This window comes from Ochotona princeps, chromosome 15 (assembly GCF_030435755.1).
Source record: "Ochotona princeps isolate mOchPri1 chromosome 15, mOchPri1.hap1, whole genome shotgun sequence".
NCBI lineage: Eukaryota > Metazoa > Chordata > Mammalia > Lagomorpha > Ochotonidae > Ochotona > Ochotona princeps.
In genome coordinates, this window is record NC_080846.1 from 17,218,764 (window position 1) to 17,245,570 (window position 26,807).

At 40.6% G+C, this 26,807-nt stretch overlaps 1 protein-coding gene across 13 annotated transcripts in view; it reads right to left on the bottom strand.

The window, feature by feature from the left end:
• Positions 1 to 26,807, bottom strand: part of R3HDM2 (R3H domain containing 2) — a 162,421-nt gene that overhangs the window by 29,037 nt on the left and 106,577 nt on the right. For 6 of the 13 annotated variants that reach the window (XM_058673136.1, XM_058673129.1, XM_058673128.1 and 3 more), the window contains 11 exons: positions 24,224 to 24,423; positions 16,956 to 16,997; positions 14,319 to 14,405; positions 13,724 to 13,850; positions 11,773 to 11,851; positions 11,081 to 11,140; positions 10,376 to 10,516; positions 9,814 to 9,922; positions 7,126 to 7,221; positions 4,182 to 4,213; positions 4,007 to 4,060 (listed from right to left, as the gene is read on the bottom strand). In XM_058673136.1, the coding sequence (XP_058529119.1) occupies positions 4,007 to 4,060; positions 4,182 to 4,213; positions 7,126 to 7,221; positions 9,814 to 9,922; positions 10,376 to 10,516; positions 11,081 to 11,140; positions 11,773 to 11,851; positions 13,724 to 13,850; positions 14,319 to 14,405; positions 16,956 to 16,997; positions 24,224 to 24,388 (992 nt within the window). In that variant the 5' untranslated portion in view covers positions 24,389 to 24,423. The remainder of the gene's footprint in view (positions 1 to 4,006; positions 4,061 to 4,181; positions 4,214 to 7,125; positions 7,222 to 9,813; positions 9,923 to 10,375; positions 10,517 to 11,080; positions 11,141 to 11,772; positions 11,852 to 13,723; positions 13,851 to 14,318; positions 14,406 to 16,955; positions 16,998 to 24,223; positions 24,424 to 26,807) is intronic. The other 7 variants (XM_004582937.2, XM_058673132.1, XM_058673137.1 and 4 more) reach the window with 4 other exon arrangements.

Here is a 26,807-nt window from a genome sequence, read left to right on the forward strand (position 1 = left end):
CAAGCAAATATCCCCCTGGGATTTGGCATGGCAAGGTCTGTGTCTAGTTGCCTCCACATTGACTGTTGTCCTAGTCAAGATGCAGCACTATTGAAGAAAGGGTTCCTCCTCTCTTATTCTTCTGTGATCCATGGGAACTATTTGGATGCTAAGATCACTGTGATTATAAACAGCTATATTCCTCAGGATACCCAGTTTCCCTGAAAACTCTTTCTGAGTTCTTACTGCTTAACTAACAAGCAATCAAAGACTGGAAAAGTTTCCTTTATACTTATCGCTTATTTGCTCCCCTTAAAGGCTAATATGATCCAAAGAAACCAAATGGTGACAAGTGACAAAGACTTTGGTAAGTACACTGGGATCAAGTAAGCAAAAATCATGGATGCTTAGGGTCCCTCCTTTTAACCACTATCTCACCAAAACCAAAAAAAAAAAAAAAAAAAAAAAAAAAAAGACCCTGCACTTAGCACCAAAGGTGCTAGGTTCAGTGATTCTAATAAAAAAAAGGAAGGTATTTTTCTAAAAGGGGTTAATATTGAAGAAGTGTTTTATTAGAAAATTACTTCAAAGGTGTAAAGGGGAAATGGACAAACACATGCAAGGGTTAATTTTTTAGCTTTTAGCCAAGCAATCATGGTGGACAAAGAACACACTACAGCAGCCGTGAGCAACACACTAGCTCTTTTTCGCCACCCCAAGATGTATGTATCTATAACCTCAATGCTTCTTTTTACAGTTAAAAAGTTGGGAAACAATGTTTCCCCCAAATTTTACTTCTTTCTGTTGCAATGTTAAAAGTATAATAGGAAACAAGAAAGAAGTGTACATCAAGGATTCTCCAGTAATACAACCAGAACTGAAGGGACAGCCAAATGCTTTGTGGCAATGGACAAAGGCTAGTATCTTGAAAAACTGTTTTGGGGATAAAGAAGTATAATTATGGCAATGGATAAGGTTGAGCATTAGATATTAGAGCTTAATTTTACAAGACAAGTCTGTAATAGTTGTTTCCACCTAAATTAAATACTTCACAGTATATTAGAATAATCTTGCCATTACTTGCTACCAGAAGCAGACAGAGAAAAAGGCATTAAAGTCAAATATCTTGGGAAGCTAGGGCCAAAACATCAAACCCTCTGTACTCACTCTACCTCTCCTAAAAGAGTTTAACCTACTGCTCAAAATACAAATTATTTGATACTGTTCTGACTAAACTGGGTTAGTAAACTGTTTCCTTGGAAGTAAAGTGATCCTAAGTTGAGTCTTGGCTGGAACGAGATATACAAATAAACCAACTCTCTAGTTACGTATTTACACGTCACTACAAGTAAGGCAATTAGGGATGGACATTTGGTCTACCAGTTAAGACATCTACATCTTACAGTGACATGTCTGGGTAGGACATTGAACTCTGTGTCCGGCTAATGTGAACCTTGGGAGGCAGCAGAGATAGCTCAAGCAACTGGGTTCCCACCTGGGAGATGTGAACGGACACCTGGATTGAGTTCCCAACTCCTAGCTTTGGTGCTGGCCCAGCTCCAGCTATTTTAGGCATTTAGGGAATAAGTAGATAGGAGCTTTCTGTCCATTTCTCCCTCTGCCTCTTGAATAAATGAAGCAATTAGGGAATGCTATCTGCATTCAAGTCAGAGCACTGGATTGAGTTGTGTGTGTGCTAGGGAGATGTGGATAAAGGACAAAAAGCAATCACATCTCTTACTTTTCTAAGGTCACAGCTGATTCCATTTTTATGTTAGTGGAAAGTCAGTCTGTTGGGTCTAGGGAGTGGGGAAGAGAGACCTGTGCAAGAGGTGGCAATAAACACTGGCAAACCTCACTCACTGTGGCTTATTTATCAATGGAGAATCAAGAATCAAGAATCTCCCAAAGCATTGGGAAATTACCATAGCTATGACCAATATGAATGATGGGAATTTGATGCACTGTTTCACAAACATTAACTGGGATATAAAGATATCGAGTGGTTACAGAATATCAGCATCTCCTCATTAGAGTTCTGGACTAGTATCCAAACAGGAGAAGTTACCCTTTTAAGAATGCATGATGCTTCATTTCACATGACTCAGGTCTTTAATCTAAACTCAGTTTGGGGCCTGGCACGATAGTGTAACGGTTAAGGTACTTGCCTTGAACGCGCCAGGATCCCATATGGGCGCCGGTTCTAATCCCAGCGACCCTGCGTCCCATCCAGCTCCCTGCCTGTGGCCTGGGAATGCACCTGCGTGGGAGACCCAAACCCTTGGGTCCCTGCACCCGCGTGGGAGACCCAGAGGAGGCTCCTGGCTTCAGATTGGCTCAGCTCCAGCCATTGCAGCCACTTGGGGAGTGAACCATCGGACGGAAGATCTTCCTCTCTGTCTCTCCTCTCTGTATATCCACCTTTCCAATAAAAAATAAGTAAAGCTTTAAAAAAAAAAAAAACTTAGTTTGAAAAGCAGTGGCTAAAAAGAAGCTGTGGAGGGAAGACTGCCTGGCTTACTAGATCCTTTAAACTCTTGCCTGAAGTTTGATATAGATTCTCAATTAATGCTTCACATACACTATTTAGACAGGAAATTTTGATGTTTGCACAGAGCTAGGATAGTGTAGTGACAAGAACACTGTATAAAGAATCGGTTCCCGTTTGCCACTAATAACCATATGAACTTAGGTTAACCATTTAGTCTGTCTGGATTTGTTTTCTTAGATGTAAACTAGCTGATCAAATCAGAAATGGCAAGAGAACTGAATCAGACAAAGTATACCCCGGCAACTATCAAGCTCTGTGCATTAATTCACACAGAGCAATTGGCCTGAAACTCCTATTTATTATATGAGTTTGAAGTACACATATGGATGGGCTTTTCTTTGTCTTCTTCCTCTTTCCTTCTAGTGTGGAGAATCCTATCTTTGCTACCACCAACATAAAACCCCCTCTGCCTGGGCTTTTCCAATGGACTTCATGTGGGATAGTCTAGAGGAAAAAGAGCTCAGAGAGATGGGAAATCCTCTACCCAAGAATATGAAATCTCACTACACCAATATTTACATGGATTGACTAACTATAGAAAGGTCTGTAGGATGGGCAGCTGGAATACTGGAAATGAGAAACCTAATCTGGGTTACTCAGCCTCTATTGAGTTTAAGATTCAAAAAACAAAGACCCTTTGAAAATCTGAATTATGAGTGTTAATAGTGTTTACTACTCAAGTTCTCTGTATTCTACCAGCAGAATGGGAAGAACAGACTTGAAGGAGCTGGTACTGAGATGGGGCTGAAAGTCGTATGTATACTTCTCTCAGATTATCCTCTCAGATGGGATGGAGAGACAGGAATGGAAAGGAGATTCTGAAGACTGTTTTGTGGGAAAATAGAGACTATTAAGCACTGGGGAAGTTAATACAGCCCTCACCGCATGCAGAGGAAGTGCCAATCATATGAAGGGTAAACTCTAAGTCTGTTTTAAGGACAGATCCCTTAGTTACTTTCTGAGGTCATCTTGGAGATGACATTGTCTCCAAGAGAAAATTATACAGACAGAAGTGTTCGTGTATGTTTTTCTATATATATCCTATTTTCTTCTTAAAGATATAAAGCATTCCCTATGCTGGGTCAGGGATAAGCTTTCACTTCTTCTCAGATTCTGAAAAGGCAGCCAGAGACATTCATTCGTATACCTTACTATAAGTACATGTTTGAATCCTTTTTTTAAAATTTTAAGTTCAGTAAATCTCTGGGAAGAAGCACCTATCTCCACATATCTATTAGGTCCCCTTCACCACCATCTATTCAGGACTCAAAATGAAACCAGCCATGATAAAAATAAAGTCTAAGCAGGAGCTATTTTCTTTTTAAACAGTGGAAAATATCCAATGTTGCAAAAACCACAAATTTAATTATTCCACAAGCAGCCATGCACGGAGCAAACCCACTCTGCTACAGAGATTACAGCAAAACAAAACAAAATAAAAAATAAAAAGGAGAGATATAGATCACACAGAAGTACCTAAAAATCTGCCTTCTCTTGTGAGAGCTAGAAGAAAAGGCGTCTTTGGAGAGTCTGTTGGTTAACATAAACAAAAACAAAAACAAAAACAAAACAAAAGGCATAATTACAGGAGTATAGTAACCTCACTGACAAAGCTCAATGAGAAGCAGGGAACATGCTAAGCGGTACTAACCTGATGTCATTTAGATATCCGTTCTGGCCAGTCTAGGTGAGGGAAGAAAATGGAAAATAACTTATAAGAAAACAGCATGGCATAACCGAAAAGGATGTCCATGATGCTATGAATACCCAAGGGCCTTAAACCAAAGCTCATCCCACCAACAGGGAGAGGGAAAGCGGGAACAGGACGACCCACACCCACATACCCAGTCTGACTTCTCACCTTCAATTTGAAAGAACACTCGGAATTTTTAGCCTTCCCACAGTTTTAAAAGAGGCTGATCAAGGTAGGAGTATAGAAAGGAGGAAGAGGAAAGTATTAACCTAATTATTATTTCCTTTGCATCTCTAAATTGATTGCTTTAGTAAGCTGAGCATTAATGATTGGTGTGCTTGGTCCTAGAGAATGTGTTCAAAGGAAGAAAACACGGAGACAAGAAAAAGAAACTTTTTTTGGGGGAGGAAATCATCCTCGGTGGCTACCAATTTCTGTTGTCTACACTGACCAAAAATAAAAGACATTCTACCTGAAACCCAAAAAGGGTGGGATATTGGGGAAGCAGGTACTTTTCAGAACCTAGAAAAAAATGAAAAAAAATTGAATGTCTGACACATTTCCTCTGGAGTCATCTTCTGACAGTCACTGAGCTGAGTGAAGTGAGCACTGTGGTGGACTTCGAAGCCTTAGAAAAAACCAAGAGTATCCAGCAGAGCGGGCTCTGCACAGAGCAGAGCCTGTGTTGTAAGGTTTCCCAATGCATAGCTCTGCCTCCAGAAGGCTGCAGCAGCAGCATTTCCATCCAAACACCCTTCTTGCCACTTCCCTTTCTTTTTGGCCTGCCTCTTGCCCCCTACTCCACCCACAATCCCGCAACCCCACCCTTAATTAGCTCCCTTTGACTGGTCATACTCCTCTCCATGTGAAATGTAGAATATGGTGGGTTGGCTTTTGCTATTTTCCCTGTCTACACTTTCTTAAACTTCTGATGTCTCTATATTAAGAGTCAGGAAGTGCAGAAATGAAAGGGATAAATCCACAGGATTTCATAAAGGCTTGAGACTAGAAATCAGGAAGAAAAAGGATAGAAAAGCTAACTTAGCCTTTGTTTTGGTACAGGTGGATACATTTCAGTGTTGCTCAAGTCTCAATAACCTATTACAAGCTGCCTTACTTTTAGAACATCTGTTACTTTGTTAATGGCTGCTATGGTAGAATAGTCACTTTTCATGTGTCACTGAAACAGAAGAAACATCAATGACAGTCAATGAACAGACCATGCTGCCATTGGTACCTCTTAACCTAAAAGGCCCAGAGCAGAACAAGCTGTCCTGAGGTGCTTTAGCTGAGGGAAGAACAGCACACTTTGGAGCCAGACTGCCTGAGTTCATATCACCAGCACTTTTGACTAACTAGCAGTGTGACCTTAGATGGTTACCTAATGTCTCTATGCTTCCGGTATTCATTTATAAACCAGGGAAAATAATGGAACTTATTTCACAGACCTAGTGTGAAGATTGTGAGTTAATCTACAAACTGCTAAGAATAATGCTCATTATTTAAATGCTTGCTATTATTGTCTACCAACTTGCTCTGACCACAAATTAAGTCATCACTGGTCACAGTGATGACATCTCTCCTCTCATTCCACCCAACTGGTTTGCAGGTAAAGATAGAGAACCCTCTTTAGACTATGGTTGAATGACTGGGAGGACACAATTTTCTGAATGGAAGTGCATATGCCAGGAGACAAGAAATGTGCTCTCCTGAGACTTTGGGACAGAAGGCTTGTCATGTATCAGCTGCTAGTGAGGATCTTTGGCAGCATGTGACTCTCCTGAGACAATGGAGCAAGTACAGTGGAGTTTGGTTTTTAGGTGAAGACAGCATTTTTCTGAGTGAGGTAATGATGGAAAGATACACACACACACACACACATATATATGTAGTGTGCGTGTGTGTGTGTGTGTAAATAAATAAATAGAATGCCTTGCTGAGAAAGGGCAGAGTGGAGAAATGGGAGGAGAGCAGTGTCTATTTAAGCACACTGACAAAAATTAATCATCTATTGACATTTGAAAGGAGAGTGGCATTCCTTTCCTTGCTAATCCATCAGATGGTGCTGCTATCTGGATCTAGCATCTTCTGAGATTTGTTCCTCTCTCAGCTACTCATCCATTTTCTGAATTTCTGCTAACTTTCTTCAACTCTGTAGGCAAAAGCAACCAGACACAATGCCATCAAGTAGAACTGACATGGTTCATCATTCTTAAGAATAAAGTTGCCTAAACTGACTCAAATTGCTTCTTGGCCCATGGAGCCAGTCTTGTTGTCAGAAGCAAAGATAAGAGGCATAGAAAGAGAGAGACTTCCTATTTAGTTAGAGACAGGATGGAACAGCAGTACTCTCTGTGCAGGCAGAATGGAGAGCTCCTACAGGACAGATGCTACACCTGTGTCCTAACAAGAACCAACACAGCCTAAAAACAAAGCTGGCAAAACAAGATGAATATAAAGCCTGTGTGGACAATAGGTCTTCTGCTTAGAAGCAAAGATGCCTAAACGGACAGTAGGAGTGAGTTAGGTAAGTAGGGGGAGGGTTTGAAAGGTAAGATTCAGGGCCTTTCCATTAGCCCTGTCAAAACCATTTCTATGTTCAATCTAGTCATATTTACCAAATTCAGCCACTCCAAGTTTTAGTTCTCTTTGAGTATCATACAGAAATGTATTAAAAGTAACATAATTAAAAGCCTGCAGCTTCCCAGTAAGACACATTTAATTTTGGAGGACAAATCTGGGACTGGCTGATGTTGGCTAAAACAACAACAACAACAACAACAACAACAGCAACAACAACAAACCAACCCCAAAAACATTTATGGAGGGTTCATTCCATTCACAGTTCCAAAGATTAAGAGCTAAAAGCTATGGGCTGACAACTCTCAGAAGCTACACTTACCTCTCGGGCAAATATTCTCTCTCGGGCCCTTTGATATTCCTCCTCTCTCTCTTCTATTGACTTGCTCCTCCTTCCATCCTGTAATGGAACTCTGATCTAGATCGATGAGCAGAATTAAGCTAGTTAAGTTCTCCTCGTACTGCAAGCTCACTGCACACCAGCAAGGAAGAGAAACCGGGAAAGTTTATAGTTGCCATCAAAAAATGGAAAAAAAAAAAAAAAAAAAGAAATTTTCCAGTCCTGGACAGGTTTCACTGGGTACATCTGACCATGCAGTTTGGGAGATCAGGTTTTCTGAATGGCTGGGGACTATTCAACTTCCCACCCACCCCAGAGTATCACAAACAACAACTATTTATAAGGATTGGGTTGTTTCCCTGCAGTAATCAGGTACTCTCCTGTAAATAAGGAGCAAGAAAACAGCCCTGGGAAAATAAACATTGCTGTAGAGGGAAAGCAAAGGAGACAAGGAGTCTAGAGAGGGAGAGGGGACAGGTGTTAAGCAGAGCTGAACACGGAGAAGGAAGTTTAGAGAACTAGCATCTGACATTATCCCTTCTTTAATCACTAACGCCATGGCTGAAGACCCAAGTTACATACAGCAAAGAGGGCTTTGGGAACAAAATCCCAAGGACGAAGCTAAACTCAAAGTCTAAGCAGTTAAAAAAATTTTTTTTTTTAAAACTTAACCATAGCAACTGGAGGGAGAGAATAAGAGAAAGAAATTACAGAAATAGAGAAGGAGGAAAACAGAGCAACATAAAGAAGAGAAAAAAGAAGACAGAATAGAGAGACAGCTGAGCACAGTGAAGGGTGGGGAGAAACAGACACAGAGAAAAGAAGGAGTGGAAGAGAGTGAATTTGACATTTTCTGAAAAACAGTATGCAGTGATGAGACGGGATGGCTGGGCAGATGGCTACCTCTGGCTAGTCTACCACCTAACTCCCCATCACTCTTTCCCTACTCTGGCCTGTGTTTCATGAACATTTTCAGGAATGGGCTATACCATAGTATCCTTTCCATAAAACTCTAAAGCAGAACACTTAGAAAATGAATGCCATCAGGTTAGAAACGATTTTGACCTTTAATCCTAAGATTTTGAAAACTTCAGAGGAAGCAACTACAGACTGCTGCTCCTGGCTGACCTTCCTTACTGTCACCCATACCCTGGGGAGCATAACTTCAGGGAGTCAGTTTTCATTAGATTTCATTCCCACTTGCCTTAAGTACCTAAACACTATCCAATGTCCTCCAGCACTGGTAAACTAATGGTGGAGGGGAAAGAACATAATAGGTTTTAAGGTCAGGCAGAATCTCAGCTCTGCTACCTTTCAGTAATGCTGACTTCAGTCATGTATGAATTAAGATCTGTTAGCCTCAATTTTTCTTGTATGTAATGTGGGACCAACAACCCGCACCTACATTGGGCTGTGGAAAGATAACATACATGAAGTGTTCAAAACAACCTAGTTCAGGAGAAACCCTAAAAAAAAAAAAAAAAAAGCAATTCACTATGCTCATTAATGGTATCACAAACAGAAAGTACACAGAGCCTACCCTATTATGAACCAGGCCTGAGCTGGGGAAATAAGACTTTCACAATAGGGACCCCACTCTGCCGCAATATGCCTCTAGGCCTGATCCAAGAAAAATGCTTTTGGGGAAATGGAGAGAAGGGCATCAGGATGGAAAGGCTCTTTCTTGTTTTTAAAATTTTTATGTCTTTTTATATGTTTCCTCTATTTCAATCAGACCCAGGATGTTTGTCCACAAGAGATAATGGCACTTTTCTTAAACGGACTCTCTCAAATACTCAAGTAGCAAGCAAAAAAGGTCCTGGTCTGAGAAACCAATTCTTACTTTAGAGGTAAGATATTATTACAGTTATTATTAATCAACAAGATTCATATTGGCTCTACCCAATCACACTCTTTAAACTAATCCTTCTTGGAGGCCAATAAGAAGTAGGCTAAATCTAAACTCTCTATCCAATTAGGAAAACTAGACAACAATCACTTGCTACCTAAACAGTAAGCCAGAAGTCAGAGCAATAGCCACGCCCATACATGAAGGAATAGGACAGCTTGTTCACATCTCATTCCCACAGGAGTGGATCACAGAGGGGATGCAGCCTGAAGTTCCCAGCAGCAAAAGTCAAATTAACTCACTCACCTTTGAGTTGGGAAAAATTAAAGAGTTTGCAGAAAGGGATCACACACACCTTCATAATTGGTCAAATTAGATCACAACTTTGCCAGTTCAAGATTAACCCTGAGCTAGGATAAGGATGAAGTGGAATAAAGTAGCTCCTGATGGTTCCCAGACAAATTCCAAACTATCAGAGAATGAAAGAACAAAACCATCAGCTGGGTCAATGCTGAGGCACGGAGGAGTCTTGTTTTGTCCAAAAGATGTGGAGTGATAAGTCAGTGGCAGACCCAAGGAGTTTCAGGTCAAAGGAGATCACCCAGCAAACCTCAGCACCATGTCTCTGGGGCTAAGAAGGTGGCATTCAACTTAGTAAATGAAGTTAGTTCTCAACTTAAGTCAATGCCAACTCAGTACAGCTCAATAACATTTTTCCATACTAGTGCATTTTGAGATTTTTTCCATCCCATAAAAATTCTGCTTCCTTCCCAGTTTCTCTTACTGCTCTCTGTACAGGCCCACCCCTTTCCATTCTTCACCTGGTTATCATCTCGGTCCATACTGGCATCGTCTCTTTTCAGAATGAACCTCTGTTGAAATTCTGCATTCTTCTCATCCTTTATATGTTCTGAGAACCTCTGCTCAGGACTAGGATTTGGAAAGAAATGCGGAAGGAAGGGAGGAAAAAGATCTCTTTGTTAAGAAGCACATTTTCTACATGCATTTCCCCTGAATTCCAGAATTTCCACTTAGGGAAAATCTGGAGTTATATATCCAAAAAGTCACCTGAGAGTTTTAATGAGATATTCTGCACTTGTTATACATCTTTTTAAATACATTTCTGTAATGTCTCTTCTTCTAAAAGTATACCCATCCTATCAGTGAAGGTGAGAGAAGCTAGAGCCTGTCTTAAAAAAAGAATGCAAGTGCCTCTAGCATGTGTCTTCAATACTTTATGAAGATTAGGAACTGATAATGCAATCAGTCTCCACTCCGCAACTCCCTCTGCCCGAGGAGAGATAATCCGATCTTACAGATTCCGTTTCTACTCTTGTAAATTATCCCAGGGAAGTTTCCCAAATCCATAATTCCCTCCCTTACATTCTTGTGTTACTCGTTTTGTTGATGATGACAGCTTTCCCAGTTTGATCAACATTGTGGTCCATCCCAAAGTAGGCAGCAACCCGGTGTAATAACATCCGGTGATATGAGGTCATCTGAGGGAACTTCTTGAACTGGTTACTGAAGAGAAACCCAGTGGGAAATGTGAAATGAGACAAAGAACAGCTACAACAGTCAACTATAATGTTTCTTAGAGGTGTTTAAAGTAGATTTTCTTAGGAGAAACAGACATTGTAAGAAAGATATTTACTCAATGGGAACAAAAGAGGTTTCTCTCAGCTTATTTATCTACAGCAGACTATCTGCAGACTATTCAATCTACTACCATTAAGGCCACATTGTAAACCCTGCTTCCCCTCCCTCAAGATGCTCAACAACAATAAAACAAAGGAAAAGTTTAAAAGTAGTAAAATCTGATGTAAGAACTAAATGTTGAAAACATGTAAATTATTTTCAACTCATGTCTATAACTTCTAGTAACTTTAAGACCTTACTTGTCACACATACACTTTTTAATCTACTTCTAATTAGTTCTCCCTAACTTATTTTGTTCCCAAATGAGCAATTAGTTCAAGATTCACATTTTAAGGGAAGGATGAAAAAGGGATGTCCTAAAATTATACCTAAATTTCCTTTCAGTGCCCCCTCCCACCTCTAAATGTGTATTTCATACAAGTAACTTACTTGTTGTCATTAATAAATTCCAGAATCTCCTGTTCTAATTTTAGCAGCATCATTCTGTCCCTGTTTAAAAAAAGATTAAAACAAAAGAAAACAAAACACAGGCCTCCCACAGTCACTGAAAGCAGGGATTTAAAACACAACTTGTTGACCACAGAAGCTAGTGGGAGGGCCAGAGCCAAATTTTAACATGGACTGTGATGCATAGCCCCCCTGGGCTGTCTGCACATATTTTGAAAGAGAGAAACAACCTAAGTTTTACAGAGCCCTCCCAATGATGAAGTTTATCATCTATATCAGAAATCTAATTCTGTTAGGATATAGTCATATAAACATACTTCTAAATCCAATTATAATTTTACATTCCATTTGGTTATCAGTAGACTTTTAAAGCAATCATGATTTAGCTTATGCATAAATCAATTATTTCCTTATGTGCTTTTTCATCACTGTATTCCCAAGGTCCGCATATTGTCTCAGCATTCTTCTCCCACAAAATTTCTCTTAAATTTTTTCCAAAGCTCAAACCTCTGTAGGGGTATTCTGAAATCCTCACAGAACATATAAGTATTTGCAAAAGATTAGTGAGGGGTATGTGTGTGTGGTCCCCTAGATTCTTAAGGAAAAATTCTGCAAGTTGTTTGGCCTCCTGTTGGTTCCATCCCCTTTTCCTTATATACTTATCATATTATTACCTTGGGTTCTTTTTCAGTGTATTTACAATAAATTCATGCAGGTCTATTCCAGTGGAGTCTGTATATTCTTGGCTGGAGTCTAGAACCAAAGCAAAAAAGAAATTTAAAAAAACGTAACTGGTGCCCAGCGGCGTGGCCTAGTGGCTAAGGTCCTCGCCTTGAAAGCCCTGGGATCCCATACGGGTGCCGGTTCTAATTCCGGCAGCTCCACTTCCCATCCAGCTTCCTGCTTGTGGCCTGGGAGAGCAGTTGAGGACGGCCCAAGGCTTTGGGACACTGCACCCGCGTGGGAGACCCAGAAGAGGTTCCTGGTTCCCGGCATCGGATCGGCGCGCACCGGCCCGTTGCGGCTCACTTGGGGAGTGAAAACATCGGATGGAAGATCTTCCTCTCTGTCTCTCCTCCTCTCTGTATATCCGGCTTTCCAATAATAATAATAAAATCTTAAAAAAAAATGTAACTGACTTGTATAGTATCTAATGCCAAGCAAAAGCTCACAACCTAATCAGGAGAGAGCAGAAAAGTGGAATCAATCTTCAGGGGCTAGCATGAACCTCAAGGTCATCATGAGCTGCCAACTCCCCACAGAAGGAAGGCTGCATCATTACACTGAAAAGCACCTGATCATCAGCAAAGATCTATTGAACATCCTAATCAAAAGGAAGTAGGCTTTATTCTAGCAAAACAAAATAAATTCTAGGGGCCTGGCACAATAGCCTAGTGGCTAAGTCCTTGCATTACATCTGTCAGGACCCCATGTGGGGTACTGGTTCATGCCCTCATCTGCTACACTTCCCATCCAGCTCCCTGCTTGTGGCCTGGGAAAGTAATCAAGGATGGCCTAAGGCCTTGGGACCCTGCACCCATGTGGGAGACCTGGAAGAAGCTCCTGACTCCTGGCTTCGGATTGGCTCAACTCTGGCCACGGCGCCAGGCCCAAATAAACATCTTTAAAAAAAGAAAAGAAAGTAGGGCCCAGCTCAGCAGCCTAGTAGCTAAAGTCCTCGCCTTGAACTCGCCAGGATCCCATATGGGCGCCGGTTCTAAATCCGGCAGTCCCATTTCCCATCTAGCTCCCTGCTTGTGGCCTGGGAAAGCAGTCGAGGATAGCCCAAAGCCTTGGGACCTTGCACCCGCGTGGGAGACCCGGACGAGGCTCCTGACTCCTGACTTCGGATCGGTGCAGCTCCAGCTGTTGCAGCTGTTTGGGGAGCAAATCAATGGATGAAAGATCTTTCTCTCTGTCTCTCCTCCTCTTCTTATATCTGAGTTTCCAATAAAAAAATAAAATAAATCTTAAAAAAAAAGAAAATAAATTCTAGGTAAGGGCGGTCACAGCTGAACTTTCAGAATCTCTGTAAATATGTCTAATTAGTTTTTTTCTTTATTCATTGTCTGTCTAATTAGTTTTAGTCTCAAGGTGACCCCTACCTTTTTTGTCAACTGTCACTTTTATAGGCTTTGTTTTTTGTACCCAGTCCAAGAGTTTAACGCCAAAGAGTTCAAAAAGAAAGTTTAATAATTAGAAGCAAATATACGTTATCATTATTATGTAAAAAAAAAAAATCACTCCAGCCATTCCCAAATCAAACATAAATGGTATCTGGGGAAACTGCTACCAGTTATTCTCCATGTCACTGTTTTTCCCTGAGTACAAATAAAATCAGAATTCACTATATACAGTTTTGTAATGGGTAATGGCAATGCAGAAAGAGTAGTTTTCTATCTGTATGAGCCCCAGTGGCAGGGCTGGTTAAAGAAGCAGAGAAAGGAATCTAGGTATCTACCTAGGCACTAGGAATCTAGGAATTAGGTATCTACCTAGGCACTCAAGTCAACAGGAACTCCTGGTAGGCCAGGAAGATGAGTAGGCAGCAGAGTCCTGAACATAAGGAAAAGGCACTGTGCAGTCAGGTCCTGGGACAGGCAAGAGGTTAGAGAAGGTCCTTACCTCTGGAGAGCATCTTCCTTGGGATTTTCTCTTTGTTTTTATCCTTGTCTTCTTTTTCAGAAACATCCTTAGTGGACTTTTCTTCCTCCTTGTCAGAGGGACAACTGATGTGCAACTGAATTATATCCTTAAAAAGCAGAAAAAAGGAATAAAATCAAACACACAGGATTTAAAAACTGTCTTTTAGATTCCCTGGACTCTTGTGGTGGTACCTTTCTCTTACAGAAGACTGTTTTCATTCATTAAACTGTTTTCATTTCTGGTCCATGGGGAGGGTAAAGGCTAAGATGTGGCCGCCAGCAGTCACAGCCTACATATGGAGTTCAAATTAAACTAGGTGATCTTAAAGTAGGAATTAGATGGCAACAGAAGGGTATGGGTAGGAAAATAAGACCTAGCCCTAAGATTTCCTGTCTTCAGTATCTCAGGTGGTCAAGCTGACTTAGATTTCATGCTCTCGCCAGGCCACTATTTACTGCAACAGCTTTTGTTTTGAAATGCCTTCAAATTTACAAGATGGATGCTGATGCTGTGACTGCTACACTACACTTGACCAAACAACTGCCAGCTTAAAAGCCACATATAAATCACCTACCTGCGTTTCAAGTGGCCCATCAGCAAATGGGGTAGAAGACTCCTCACACACTGCCAGGCTTCGTACCAACTTTAGCTTGGAATTAGACTGGAAAAAATTACACAAATATATTCCCTTCTTGAACATTCAGAAACGTTGGCTGAACTCAGGGGACACTCGCTGGCTTTGCTAATTGCTGCTTCCATTAAATATGTTTTTGTTCCCCTAAACAAATTCTACTCACCCATTTCTGATCCATTTGGAAGATACTCTACTTAAACAGTAGACATATCAAAACAAAAAGCCAGGTAGTAGAAAATGCACTTCACCTACCCCCCTTCTATATTCTAGGGTTCCAATTTTGTTCTCAGATGTTTACTGTAACTGATGTTACATACACCAGCACAGCATTCTAGAAGGATGCCATATTTGAGAACCAGGGTCCTTGCCAGAACTCTTGATTTTGCCTTTAGAAGCTAGAAGACTATAGGCAAATTGTTTGCATCTCTGAGTCTCTGTCTTCCCTCAATGAAATTGAAATAAAACTATCTAAGAAGTTGTTGTGAGAAGTAGATGGTGTAGGGCCCGACAGTGTGGCCTAGCAGCTAAAGTCCTCGCCTTGAAAGCCCTGGGATCCCATATGGGCGCCGGTTCTAATCCTGGCAGCTCCACTTCCCATCCAGCTTCCTGCTTGTGGCCTGGGAAAGCAGTCGAGAATGGCCCAAAGCCTTGGGACTCTGCACTCGTGTGGGAGACCCAGAGGAAGTTCCTGGCTCCTAGCTCTGGATCGGCGCAGTACCAGCCATTGCACTCACTTGGGAAATGAATCATCGGACGGAAGATCTTCCTCTCTGTCTCTCCTCCTCTCTGTGTATCTGACTTCGTAATGAAAATAAATAAATCTTAAAAAAAAAGTAGATGGTGTAAGTAAATAAATATATACATATCATTAAATAATATTTATCATTCATTAAACAATACATGCAAAATCAGCATAAACCTAAGGTGGGAAAGGTATGAAATGAAATTTCTAAGGAAAAACAAAAGATGAAGACAAAGAAAACTATAACATTTGGGATCTATTCATTTGAGAATGAGAGAGATCAATAGAGAGAGAGCTCACAAGTGCCTGGCTCATTCTCCAATGCCAACAACAGGGCTGGCCTGTGCCAAAGAGCTGGGATTACATTCCAGGTCTCCCATGTAGACGGCCAGAATCCAGTTACCTGCACCATCATCTACTGCCCTGCAGGGTATGTATGAACAGGAAGCTGCAACCACGAGTAACGACCAAGAAGCCACTCAGGTAGTCTGATGCAGGAGGCAGGTGTCTTAGTCACTAGGCTGTTCTTCAACACTTCTGACTAACACATTAAAAAAGCGAATCCACCTTGCTTTACTTACTGGGTGGTAAGCCCCCAATCTGAATTTCATTATGCCAACTGTTGTTTTCCTACAGACCTCCAGAGCAAAAGCTATGCTGACTCATTATAAATATATCTATAAATGTTTAGTGAGAGATCGTATTACAAACTCAAAGCTTACATTGAATACAGTAGCACAAAATATAGTTTGCATGTCCCAGGTAGTGCAGTACATGGAAGAACTTATAAGTCTGAAGAATGACTTGATGCTTAGTTCTGTCACTTGCTACGTAATGTCTTTTGTGACATCTATTTAATCTCTGTTGCTCAAGTTTCCCCATCTACAAAACGGAAATGGTAACTATCTTACTTACCTTAAAGAATCTGAGAGGCACTCACGCAGCAGTGAGCATATTTTATTTTAAATATTAATGCTAAGCTTATCTCTATAGATTAAGTCATGTAAGGAAAGACCCTGAGATAATTTTTTATACTTTTTGGACTTTTTGAAAAATAAGCCACTTCCTAGTTGGGCTACTTCTAAATTCTATCATTATTTTTTGAGGGGGAAGGCAGTAGACAAGCTTAATTATTACTTCTGGTGACAAGTCTTTCTATCGCAAGCAAAAGTTAATGTTTTACTGTTCTTAGCTGAATTAAAAAGATGTCACATACTAACATACACAATTTCCCCCGAGTAGTTTGCTTAAAATAATCTGTGATGTGTTAATTTTAATATCCAATGATTAAAAACAATATCCTCTTTCTTGCCCCAACCTCCATGACCAACAAAAAAACAAAAGTGTTATAAATGTTTTAAAACTTGTATTTTTAAGATATTAAAAATACTGAGCCATTTCTACTAAGAGAGTAGATACATTTTAAAGAAAAATTTACATTTAAAAAGTAAAAAAAAAAAAAAGAAAAGTAAATGGAATAAATGGCCATTCTCCCAGGGAAGCCAGTGTGAGCAGAGAAAGCAACATTTTAGCACAACCAGTACAAAATTCTTTCGTGCTCTGTGAAAGGCTCCAGCTGGGTATCCTTTCAGGCATCAAAAACAGACTGTGACTAAACTACAGATGATGAAGAGAAGGGAAGCCAGACTTTCCATTAGGAAATGTGTGCATGTGTGTGCATACCGGTGTGTGTATCAAGGTTTCTCAATCTGGGTACAGAGTACAGGTAAGAAAATTCTGCCTATATATCACTTTGGTAAACTAAATACTGGTGATAAGCCCATTTACTGAATATGTTTCTATCAGAAAAGAAGCTACAGAGGAAGGGCTCTTACCTTGGTTCTTTTCCTTGCATGACCATGGTTGGATGTCCGCCTCTGTGAGAGGGAATTAGAAAATATAAAGGTGGGGCAAATCAACCCCTAAGTTAAGAAGCAATATGTTTACAAAGAAAAAGCATTAATGGTAAAACTATTACACCAATTGCTAAACCACGATGAGAATCATCTGATATGGCTTCTCCCTACTCAGACTTCAGCAACTATGATGTGGAAGGGCCCATTGGTAACCCTTAGTCACATCACTTAACATGAAAATAAAGAGCAGAAAGACTGATATACTGGTTCATTTCAGAGATTATAAGAATGCCATTTGACCAAGTCATGGAATCCTCTTGAAGTGCAATTCTTCTTCTGGTAATGTCACCATTATAGCAAAAAGGAGTATTTTTTCCAAGCTTGCTCTCAGGAGCCTATTTAATGCATGGCAGCTTTGAGGTATGGTTCCTATCATTCAGTAATATGTTCATAGGACAACACAGAGTACCAATATAAGATACCCAAATAAGCTGTCCTGGAAGCTGTGGAAACGGAAAAGTATTCTTTCCAAGTGTCTCCCTCCTTGAATCTTGGAATTCTCCTAGTTTTAAGTTTATGTTGGTGACTTTTATAGTCTTGGTCAGAGAAGTAACATGGGACAGGACATGTATACACTACTCTGACCCTTGCCTTTATGCTTTTTTTCATGAGTACCACTCCATGGGATATACTCTGCCACCATAAATGACCACGGCATTGAGTATATCTACAAATAAAGTAACATAGTTCATTGAAAAACTTTTCTTAAAATAAAATATTGCTAAATCTTCCTTAAAATGGTTGTAGCAATCTATACTTCTACTAACAATATATGAATCTGCTTACTTCCCAGTATGGATTTTTTCATGTAACAGTCAAATACAAACTGAAAACCTACTATGTACCAGGTATTATGATAACTATTGGAAAATACAGAGATGAAAGAGATACAACTTGTCCATAAGGAACTCACAATCCTGTCGGAAAAGACAAACAATTACAATGCAGCATGCTTGGTGCACCAGAGGCACTCGAGCAGTAAGTGTTGCAGGAACACACAGTTAAAAAAAAAAAAAGAAAGAAAGTCTTACTCAGGCCTAGAAATACACATGCTCACACAGTCATATAATCTCAGTACCCACAGCTACACAGACACTCAAAACCCAAAAACTCATTTAATTATTATCTTTCCTATAAAGGCAAGATACATGCAAGGTACCGTCAAGACACTTTGGGAATACAATGGTAAGCTATCCTGTGCTACTCCTGGGCCTCATTGAGTTTACACTTCTATGAGAAAAACACACACAAATAGGATTACAGGGTATATATAGATCCACAAGGATAAGCAGGGCAAAGGAGGCTTCCTGGACAGATACAGCTGGATTTAGTTTGAAAGATACAAAGGTCTTAGGCTGATGTAGAGAGGGGCTTGGAAGTTGAGAAAGGCCAGCAAAAGAACACTAATAAATTCTAGACAGAGAAGGCATGTACAAGTGTTTGCTTTCCTCAAATGTTGTTTAAGCCCCAAAAGTTTTTGCTCCAATTTACAACAGGGACTGTGGAATAAAATAAGCACTGAATCCCAGAGATGATAGTTAACAGGCCAGGGACTTGGTCATAATATATATATCAAGCTAGGAAATCTGGGACTTTGCCTAAGCAATAAACACAGAAAGTTTGAATTAACACATTAATGTAGTTCTTTATTTCATAACCAACTTTCTAATGCAGTTTGGCAGATGAGGAAGAAGGAATTATGAAGACAAAAAGCCCAAGTAGAAGGCCATAGCCAGCTGGTTATTTAAAAAGTTTAATACATGTGAAATAAGGTTTTGCCCATTCTTCTGTGTAAAAAAAATATTTTTATTTGAAAAGCAGACAGACACAGAGAGATTTCCCATCTACTGGTTCACTTCCAAATATATGCAGCAGCATGGGCTGTGCTAAACTGAAGATGGGCGCCTAGGGTTCAATCCACGTCTCCTACGTGCATGGCAGGGATAGTCACTTGAGTTATCACTGCTGCCTCCTAGAGTATGCATTAACAGAAAGCAGGAATCAGAAGCAGATCCAGGACTCAAACCAGGTACTTTGCTATTTAATATGGCTGTCCTAGGTGGTGTATGAATCCTGTAACATATGCCTGTTCTGGGCTTCTGCCAATTCTAAGCAGAATCTCAGAAGCTGCATTGTCTAGCACTGTTTCTATGGAAAAGACGACCTGACCTTCAACTGTTGGTCCCAAGGACAGTACAAGTAATAAAGTTGTTCCCTTTTCCTCAGAAATTTTTGATCCAATTCATGCCTAGGATTCTCTTACAACACCAATTGGATTCTTGGGAAATGAGTGGGGAAAGTCAGAAGCAATTTCATTGTTGTGTGCTGTGTTAATGGTAGAGGGGAGGGAGGGGGCTTGCTAAGGGACTGCTCTATTGGCTCTAGGTGGCTGATGGGACTGAAGACTTTGCAAAAGCAGCAGAAACTCCAGTAGATGGCAGCAGCAGTAGTAGGAGCGCTACAGTTTCTAGCAGAATCAAGCGGAGTCAGCAAGCCAGAGAGCAGACAGATTCTCTATAGTCCCCTCATAACCTATTGACAAAGTCAGGTGAAGACATTTTTAAACCAAGTGAGTATCCACAAGAAGTGTAAAACCAGTAAGCATTCTTTTCTTACTGTGCTTTTTCAACAAGTACACATACAACGAGTTCAGAACATCATCTATCAGTCTTGAGAACAGAGTAACTTGGACCAAAAGTTCATTTAATTACTATCTTTCATATAAAATGAAGTATATAAGAAAACATTCACCCATTTTCTGTCCTAAGGTTTTAAAATTCTTTATTGGTATCAGTGGAGGCTGGAAGCATCATTGGAACAGTGGCAGACTGTCTCCACAAATTCTGAAAGGATGGATGGGAAGCAACAACACATGTGTAAGAGACAACGGAAAGAAAAGCACCCAGGACAGGGATCTGGCAAACTGTTAAGAAAAGAGACATGGTTCATGTCATCCACTGGCAAATCCGAACACCAGAACAGAGTGTGGGTCGAGCCTGGTTTGGTCGCGACAAAACCCAGTGCACAATATGGAATGCTAGGGTGAGGTTGCCTGTACTGGATGTGATTGCAGCACCCAACCAGCACGCGTGAGAACCAGGAAGGGAAGGAGCAGAGCTGGCAGGGGGATTAAGGGGCTGGTCCCCTCGCTGGACAGCTACTCCCATTGGAGAGCATGGGCTGGGATGGGGACAGACCATACTAAGCAGGGCTACAACACCTGTGCGCCTCATGTGGACTAGATCAGGGAAAAGCCAGGCTGGGCTGATTATTCCTACTGGTGCAAGCATAAATTAGAGTGGGTGAGGGTTGTTTGGGCTTAGCCACAGCATCAGATGACAGAAGCTGGCACTGGGGGCTAATTCTGTCAAGTCAAACCACAGAACCACCCGAAGAGTGCATAAACCGGGAATTGAGAGAGACCCGGGAGGGAAATAGTGGGTTCCCCTCTCTTGGGTTACTACTCCCGCTGGAGGGCATGAAAACTAGGATGGGGGCTGGGGTGGCTAGACAGAGAGGCCTAGATAGTTGCGTTAGTTAGATGGAACTAAGCTTTAATACCCATTGATAAGTACAAGAGCCAAATGGGATGTGGGACGGACTGGACTAGTCTGCTACACATACTGGCAAACCAGGGTAGGGGGCAGGCCTGGTGGGGGTTATTGTGGGTCGCTCCAACTAGGCTGCAGCTTCCACTGGTTTATGTGATGGCCGAGTATGTGCTGGGCAGAACCAGGCTGGACTGCGGAACCCATTGGTTCCAGTGGAAGTCTGGGCTGAAACCAGAACCAACACAGCAATTGCAACCACCAGCTGATCGTGGCGATGAACTGTGCCGGGCCCTGTACTTGCTAGAACATATAAGAATCTGGTCTGGGAATACCTCAAAGTTTCTTTGGGGATCTCCCCAATTGAAATGCTGGACTCAGTACCCTAACCAAGAAAAGACAGAAGAAAGAACAAGTCAATCAACCACCTCAGCTATATGTTGGCAGCGAAATACTGGGCAAATGAAGACTCTATGATGCACTACGTCAATCAGTGGATTCTTCAAAGACCTCAGTGTGCTTGGAGTGGTGAGAGTGGCAGCGATTCATCACTGATGAACTATTAAAACCACTTGAGCAAGGATCTCAGAGCATGCCCCACATCTGGGACTTGGGGTGGGTGGGAAACTGGGTGGGGCTTCTCCCTTAATTTCCCCCTTTACCTCAGAGACAAGAAGGAAACAATATGGACATAATAGTCTTACCCACCTCCCTATAGCCCCTGAACCTTTCTACCGTAATTAACTATGTAAAGATTGTCAACAATATAATTTAAAATAAATAAATAAAGAAATATGAAAAAAAAAGAAAAGAGACACGAGAAGAGCAGAAAAGAGTAGGCAGCCACAGGACAGAACTTTTTTTAAAAAAATTTACTTCTTTTTATTATCATCATTTTGTGATACAATTCCATAGATCATGGGATTTCACTTATCCCCTCCCCAACTCCCTCCTCCCTCACTGAGTTTCACTTCATTACTATAGTATAGTTCTTCACACAATTATATGGCCATCATTTGGGCATGGACAATGACAGAGAGTCTAGCATCCTATTGTCAAGATACAGCAAACAGCTTCATTGGGAGTCCATCTTTGTCTGGAAGTAGAGATGCATACTGGATTATATCCTCACATCTGGATATGACAGTCTCCATTACACAGTTACTATATATCTCCTTAAATGAAAAGTCATAATACAAAATCAACAACAGAAAGAAAAAAACTTTACAATGCCATGAAGTTAAATAACATGCTATTAGATATGATAGTTTCCACTACAGTTACTATACATCCCCTTAAGTGAAAAGCCACAAAACAAAATCAACAACAGCAAGAAACAAGAAATTAACAACGCCATGAAGTTAAATAACATCCTACTGATTGACTAATGTGTCGCTGAAGAAATGAAAAAGAAAATCAAGAACCTTCTTGAAGAAAATGATGCTCCTGTATGATCTATGAGTCACTGAAGAATTTAATGAGAAAGAAACTGTTTTGAAGAGATGAAACTAACAAAAAAAATCCATGATATATACTTTCTACTGATCTTTGTTGGTGAAATATGTCTCCTGAGGGAACAAATAAATGTTTTTTTTTTAAAGATTTATTCATTTTATTACAGCCAGATATACACAGAGGAGGAGGACAGACAGAGAGGAAGATCTTCCATCCGATAATTCACTCCCCAAGTGAGCCGCAACGGGCCGATGAGCGCTGATCCGAAGCCGGGAACCTTGAACCTCTTCCGAGTCTCCCACGTGGGTGCAGGGTCCCAATGCATTGGGCCGTCCTCAACTGCTTTCCCAGGCCACAAGCAGGGAGCTGGATGGGAAGTGGAGCTGCAAGGATTAGAACCGGCGCCCATATGGGATCCCGGGGCTTTCAAGGAGAGGACTTTAGCTGCTAGGTCACGCCGCCGGGCCCGGGTTTTGTTTTTTTAATCCAGTCTACTAATCTATAATGTTTGATTGATGAGTTTAAGCCATTTACATTCAGGGTTAATACAACAGGTGGTAATTTGGTCATTTTTGAAGGCTGTCTCATTTTAACTTGCCCCTTTATGTTGCTGGAGGGTTTGGTTTTTTGATTTTTTTTTTTTTTTGAGTTTTAAACTTTAAAGAAAACAAGGATTAGGTGAATTAAGTTGTCTAGAAAAATTATGCTTCAAGTTTCTAGACTCTGCAAAATGTTGTTCTCATGCTGTTTAAATCTACCACTTGTAAGAGTTAATAATAAAAACAGAGTTTCACCCCTGCCCATGAAGGCCAAGATGTATATAAGTGGAGCCTGGCACTAAAATAATGAAATTATACCATTTGCAACCAAATGGTTCCAATTGGAAACTATTATGCTCAGTGAGATAAGTCAATCCCAAAAGGACAAATATCGTATGTTACAACACACACAAGCAAATATCATACGTTCTCTCTGATATAAGGCAACCTTCATGCAAAATATTAGATTAATAGCCATTTCAATACTGTTTTTGGTGCATTTCATGGGTTTTGATATTTTTGTCTTTATTTTCATTTTTTTCAAAATAATTTTTCTCTTATTAAATTCTTCACTGACTCATAGGTCATACAGTAGCATAATTTTCTCCAAGAAGGTTTTTAATTTTCTTTTTCATTTCTTCAGTGACACACTGGTCATTCAGTAGCATGTTATTTAACTTCATGGCACTGTACATTTTTTAGCTTTCTTCCTATTGTTGATTTTGTTTTATAGCTTTTCTTTTAAGGAATGTATAGTAACTGTGTAATAGAGACAATCATATGCAGATGAGAAGATACAATATAGTATGTATCTCTACTTCCAAATCAAAGATGGACTCCCAATGAAACTATTAAATATATCTTGATAAAACAATGCTAGACTCCATACCTGCAATGTCAGGATACACTTACACAGCAGAATGATGGGCTTATGACTGCTTATGAAGGACTACAATATTGCAATAATATAGGAGAAATCAGTAAGGTAGAAGAAATTTGCAAATGGGGCAACGAAAATCCCAGAGTCTATGGAATTCTATCATAAAGTAAAAAATAAAATTAAAAAAAGAGGCACTTAAAAAATAAATGGGGTTTAAGTAACCAAAGAAACCACCAGTAGCAAGGAATAGAAGGGCTGGAATAGGGTGGCTACATGCCGTTCAGAGTCGCAGTTGGTGGGCAGCAAAGGAGCCTTTGCTGACAACCTAATGACATCATTTCTGTACTGCAGCATAAATGTAATAAAAACAACATGGCAACCAAAGTCCTGAGACTATTTCTGACCCAGGAAGAGCTGACTGCTTTAACACAGCCAGGACACGAATTTAACACCGTGTAAAGCCAGGAAGCCTCTGCTTTAACAGTTTATTGTAGAAGCCATTTTATGATTTGCTAAATACATATCTGTAAACAGTTTATTTTTGGTCATCAAAAAATTATCAAAATACATTAGATATAGTTAAGAACCAGTCAACTCAGGTTCAAACTATTACTTTGTAATAGAGCAAGCAGAAGTTTCTTGAGAGGTCAAGGTGGGGTTTTTCAGGAAAATCAAGTTTTCTTTTAAGTGAATCAAGTTTTCTTATGGATTCCCACTTCTACTCAGACAAGCCAAAGTGTGTATGCAACATACTCTAATCCTTACCTGGGTTTCTTGACGCAAACTGGTATCTTCACCTTCTTTTTCAAGTTCTTCCTTACTTGGAGTCTTGGATATAAACTTGCTTTTGTTTACAGATTCTTCCACCAGTTTTTTTTCTGATTCTTTCATTATTTCCAGGGTCTCTTGAGTAGTGTTACTGTTAGACATGTTTTTCAATAAAATACAGTAGCTTCTATGGACACCTGAAGAAATACATATTAGATAAGAAGTTGTAGGCATATGTAATATACATATAAGACTTATGTTTTACATATGCACATATTTTAGCAGCCACAGTATAAAAGAGGAAAGAGTCCTTTAAAACATGGTGTCCCTGGAATTTTTAAAAAATTTTACTTAAGTTAAAGTAAACAGAATAATACAAAATGTACAATTTGGTGATCTATGATGTATATACACAACTGTGAGATCATGCCCAAAACTGAGACAGTGAGCTCAGTGCTCAGCCCCCAGCTGCTTCATGCTTTGTGTGGTTTCCCACCTGCCAAGAAATACTGATCTACTCTAATTATTCTTTTAATAATCTGCTTTAAAAAAAGATTTATTTGTTTATTTATTTTGAATTTGAAAGTCAGATCCACAGAGAGGAGAGACAAAGAGAGGAAGATCTTCCATCCAATGATTCACTCCCCAAGTGGCCACAATGGCTGGAGCTGAGCTGATCCAAAGCCAGGAGCCAGGAGCCTCTTCCAGGTCTCCCACATGGTTGCAGGGTCTCAAGGCTTTGGGCCATCCTCAACTACTTTCCCAGGCCACAAGCAGGGAGCTAAATGGGGAACTGGGCTGCCAGGACAGGAACTGGCACCCACATGGGGTCTCAGCATGTGCAAGGCAAGGACTTTAGCCACTAGGCTACCACACTGGCCCAATGATCTGCTTCTTATTTGAAAGGCAGAAAGACATAAAGAGATAGAAAGGAAGAAACACACAGAGAAATCTTCTATCTGCTGGTTTATTCTACAGATGCCTGCAACAGCCAGGCTGGGCTAGCCAAGCACTCCATCCAGATCCCCTAGAGGGGTGGCAGGAAATCCAGTGCTTGAGTCATCAGTGACTTTCTCCCAGGTGCATCAACAAGAAGTGGGATCAAAAGTAGAGGGTCTGGGTCTTGAACCAGCATGCCAGTATGGATGTGCATGCCTCAGCAACCAGTTTATCTCTGTCACAAAGCATACCTCCATGGATTTGCTTTCTGTCTCTAAGATTAGTCTGTATTTCCTAGAATTTTATATAAGTAGAATCATATACTAGCTGGACTCTTATTCAGCATTATTATTTTCAGATTCATCAGCATTCAGTCCTAATGAAATTTTGCATTAGTCTTCTTAGCACTTTATTTGCTTTTCTTTGCTCCCCAGAGAAATTTGCTCTCATTTTTGGCTCAATCACTAAAATAATTTAACTCTCCAGAAAGAAGTAAAACATATTATAAAGCTCTGTTCATCACTAGAGAGGGATGCTCCTTTCTCAAAGAAGCAGCTCCACTGCTACCACAAAGTTGCTAAGCAATCTGTCATCAAAAAGCAGCCAAGGGGCAGGCATGGGTGGCATAGTGCACTGTCTATGGTGCCAACACCCCATATGGGCTCAGGTGTGTCCTGGCTGCTCCACTTTTGATCCAACTAAATATTAATGGCCTGGGAAAGCCCCTGCATCAACAAGAGAAATGCCGAAGAGGCTCCTGGTTCCTAGTTTCGGACTAGCCCAGCTCTGGTCATGGTGGCCACTTCTGCCATCCCTCTCTCTGTAATTATGACTTTCAATTAAAAATAATAAATCTTTAAAAAGGCAGCAAAACTGGGGAGAAGGGGAAGGAAGAAATGGGAGAGAGTATCTTTCTGTTGATTTACTCTTAAAATGCCACCAATAGTCACTTCTGGGCCAGGCTGACCAGGAGCCAGAATGCCATCTGTGTCTTCCCCATGGGTAGTGGGGCTGAGTACCTGGACCATCATTTGCTGCCTTTCTAGGCTTATTCACAATTAGCTGTACTGAAAATGGAGCAGCTGGAACTCAACTGGCATTCTGCCATTGGACGCAGGCATTACCCTGTGTCCCATGTCATGAACAGTGACTTAATCCTTTGCACCACAACACCAGCTACTTTTTTAAGTGAGATGAAAAAGCAAGAGAAGTTTCTAGTCATCTGTCCTTTAGAAAGATGAAGTATTTCCCGGGGGTGGCAAGAATCTTTGCTATCAAAGTATCTGCAGAATACAGTGGCTGGCTGCTTTATCACTTACTATCATTTCCTGGGAAATTTTGTATTGAAGCTAACAGTTCTCTAAGCATACACTAAGAAAGAGAAGTTGATGCTCTACACACAGATTCCTGTCCTCAACTGCTGAGGTCAAACACATTTGGTTCCAATCAGGGTTATAGAGGTATCTCTTAGTATAGCACAGGGTAGTCCTAAATACTTCTTCCCTGCCTTTAGAAAGATAAGACTAGAAACCCTTGAGATGACACATCTATTCCCTATATAGCCCTGGAAAGAAAGGTAGAGGCTAGCCTTGTTAATGTACTGGGTAAAGCCAATGCCTGAAGTGTTGGCATTCCACATAGG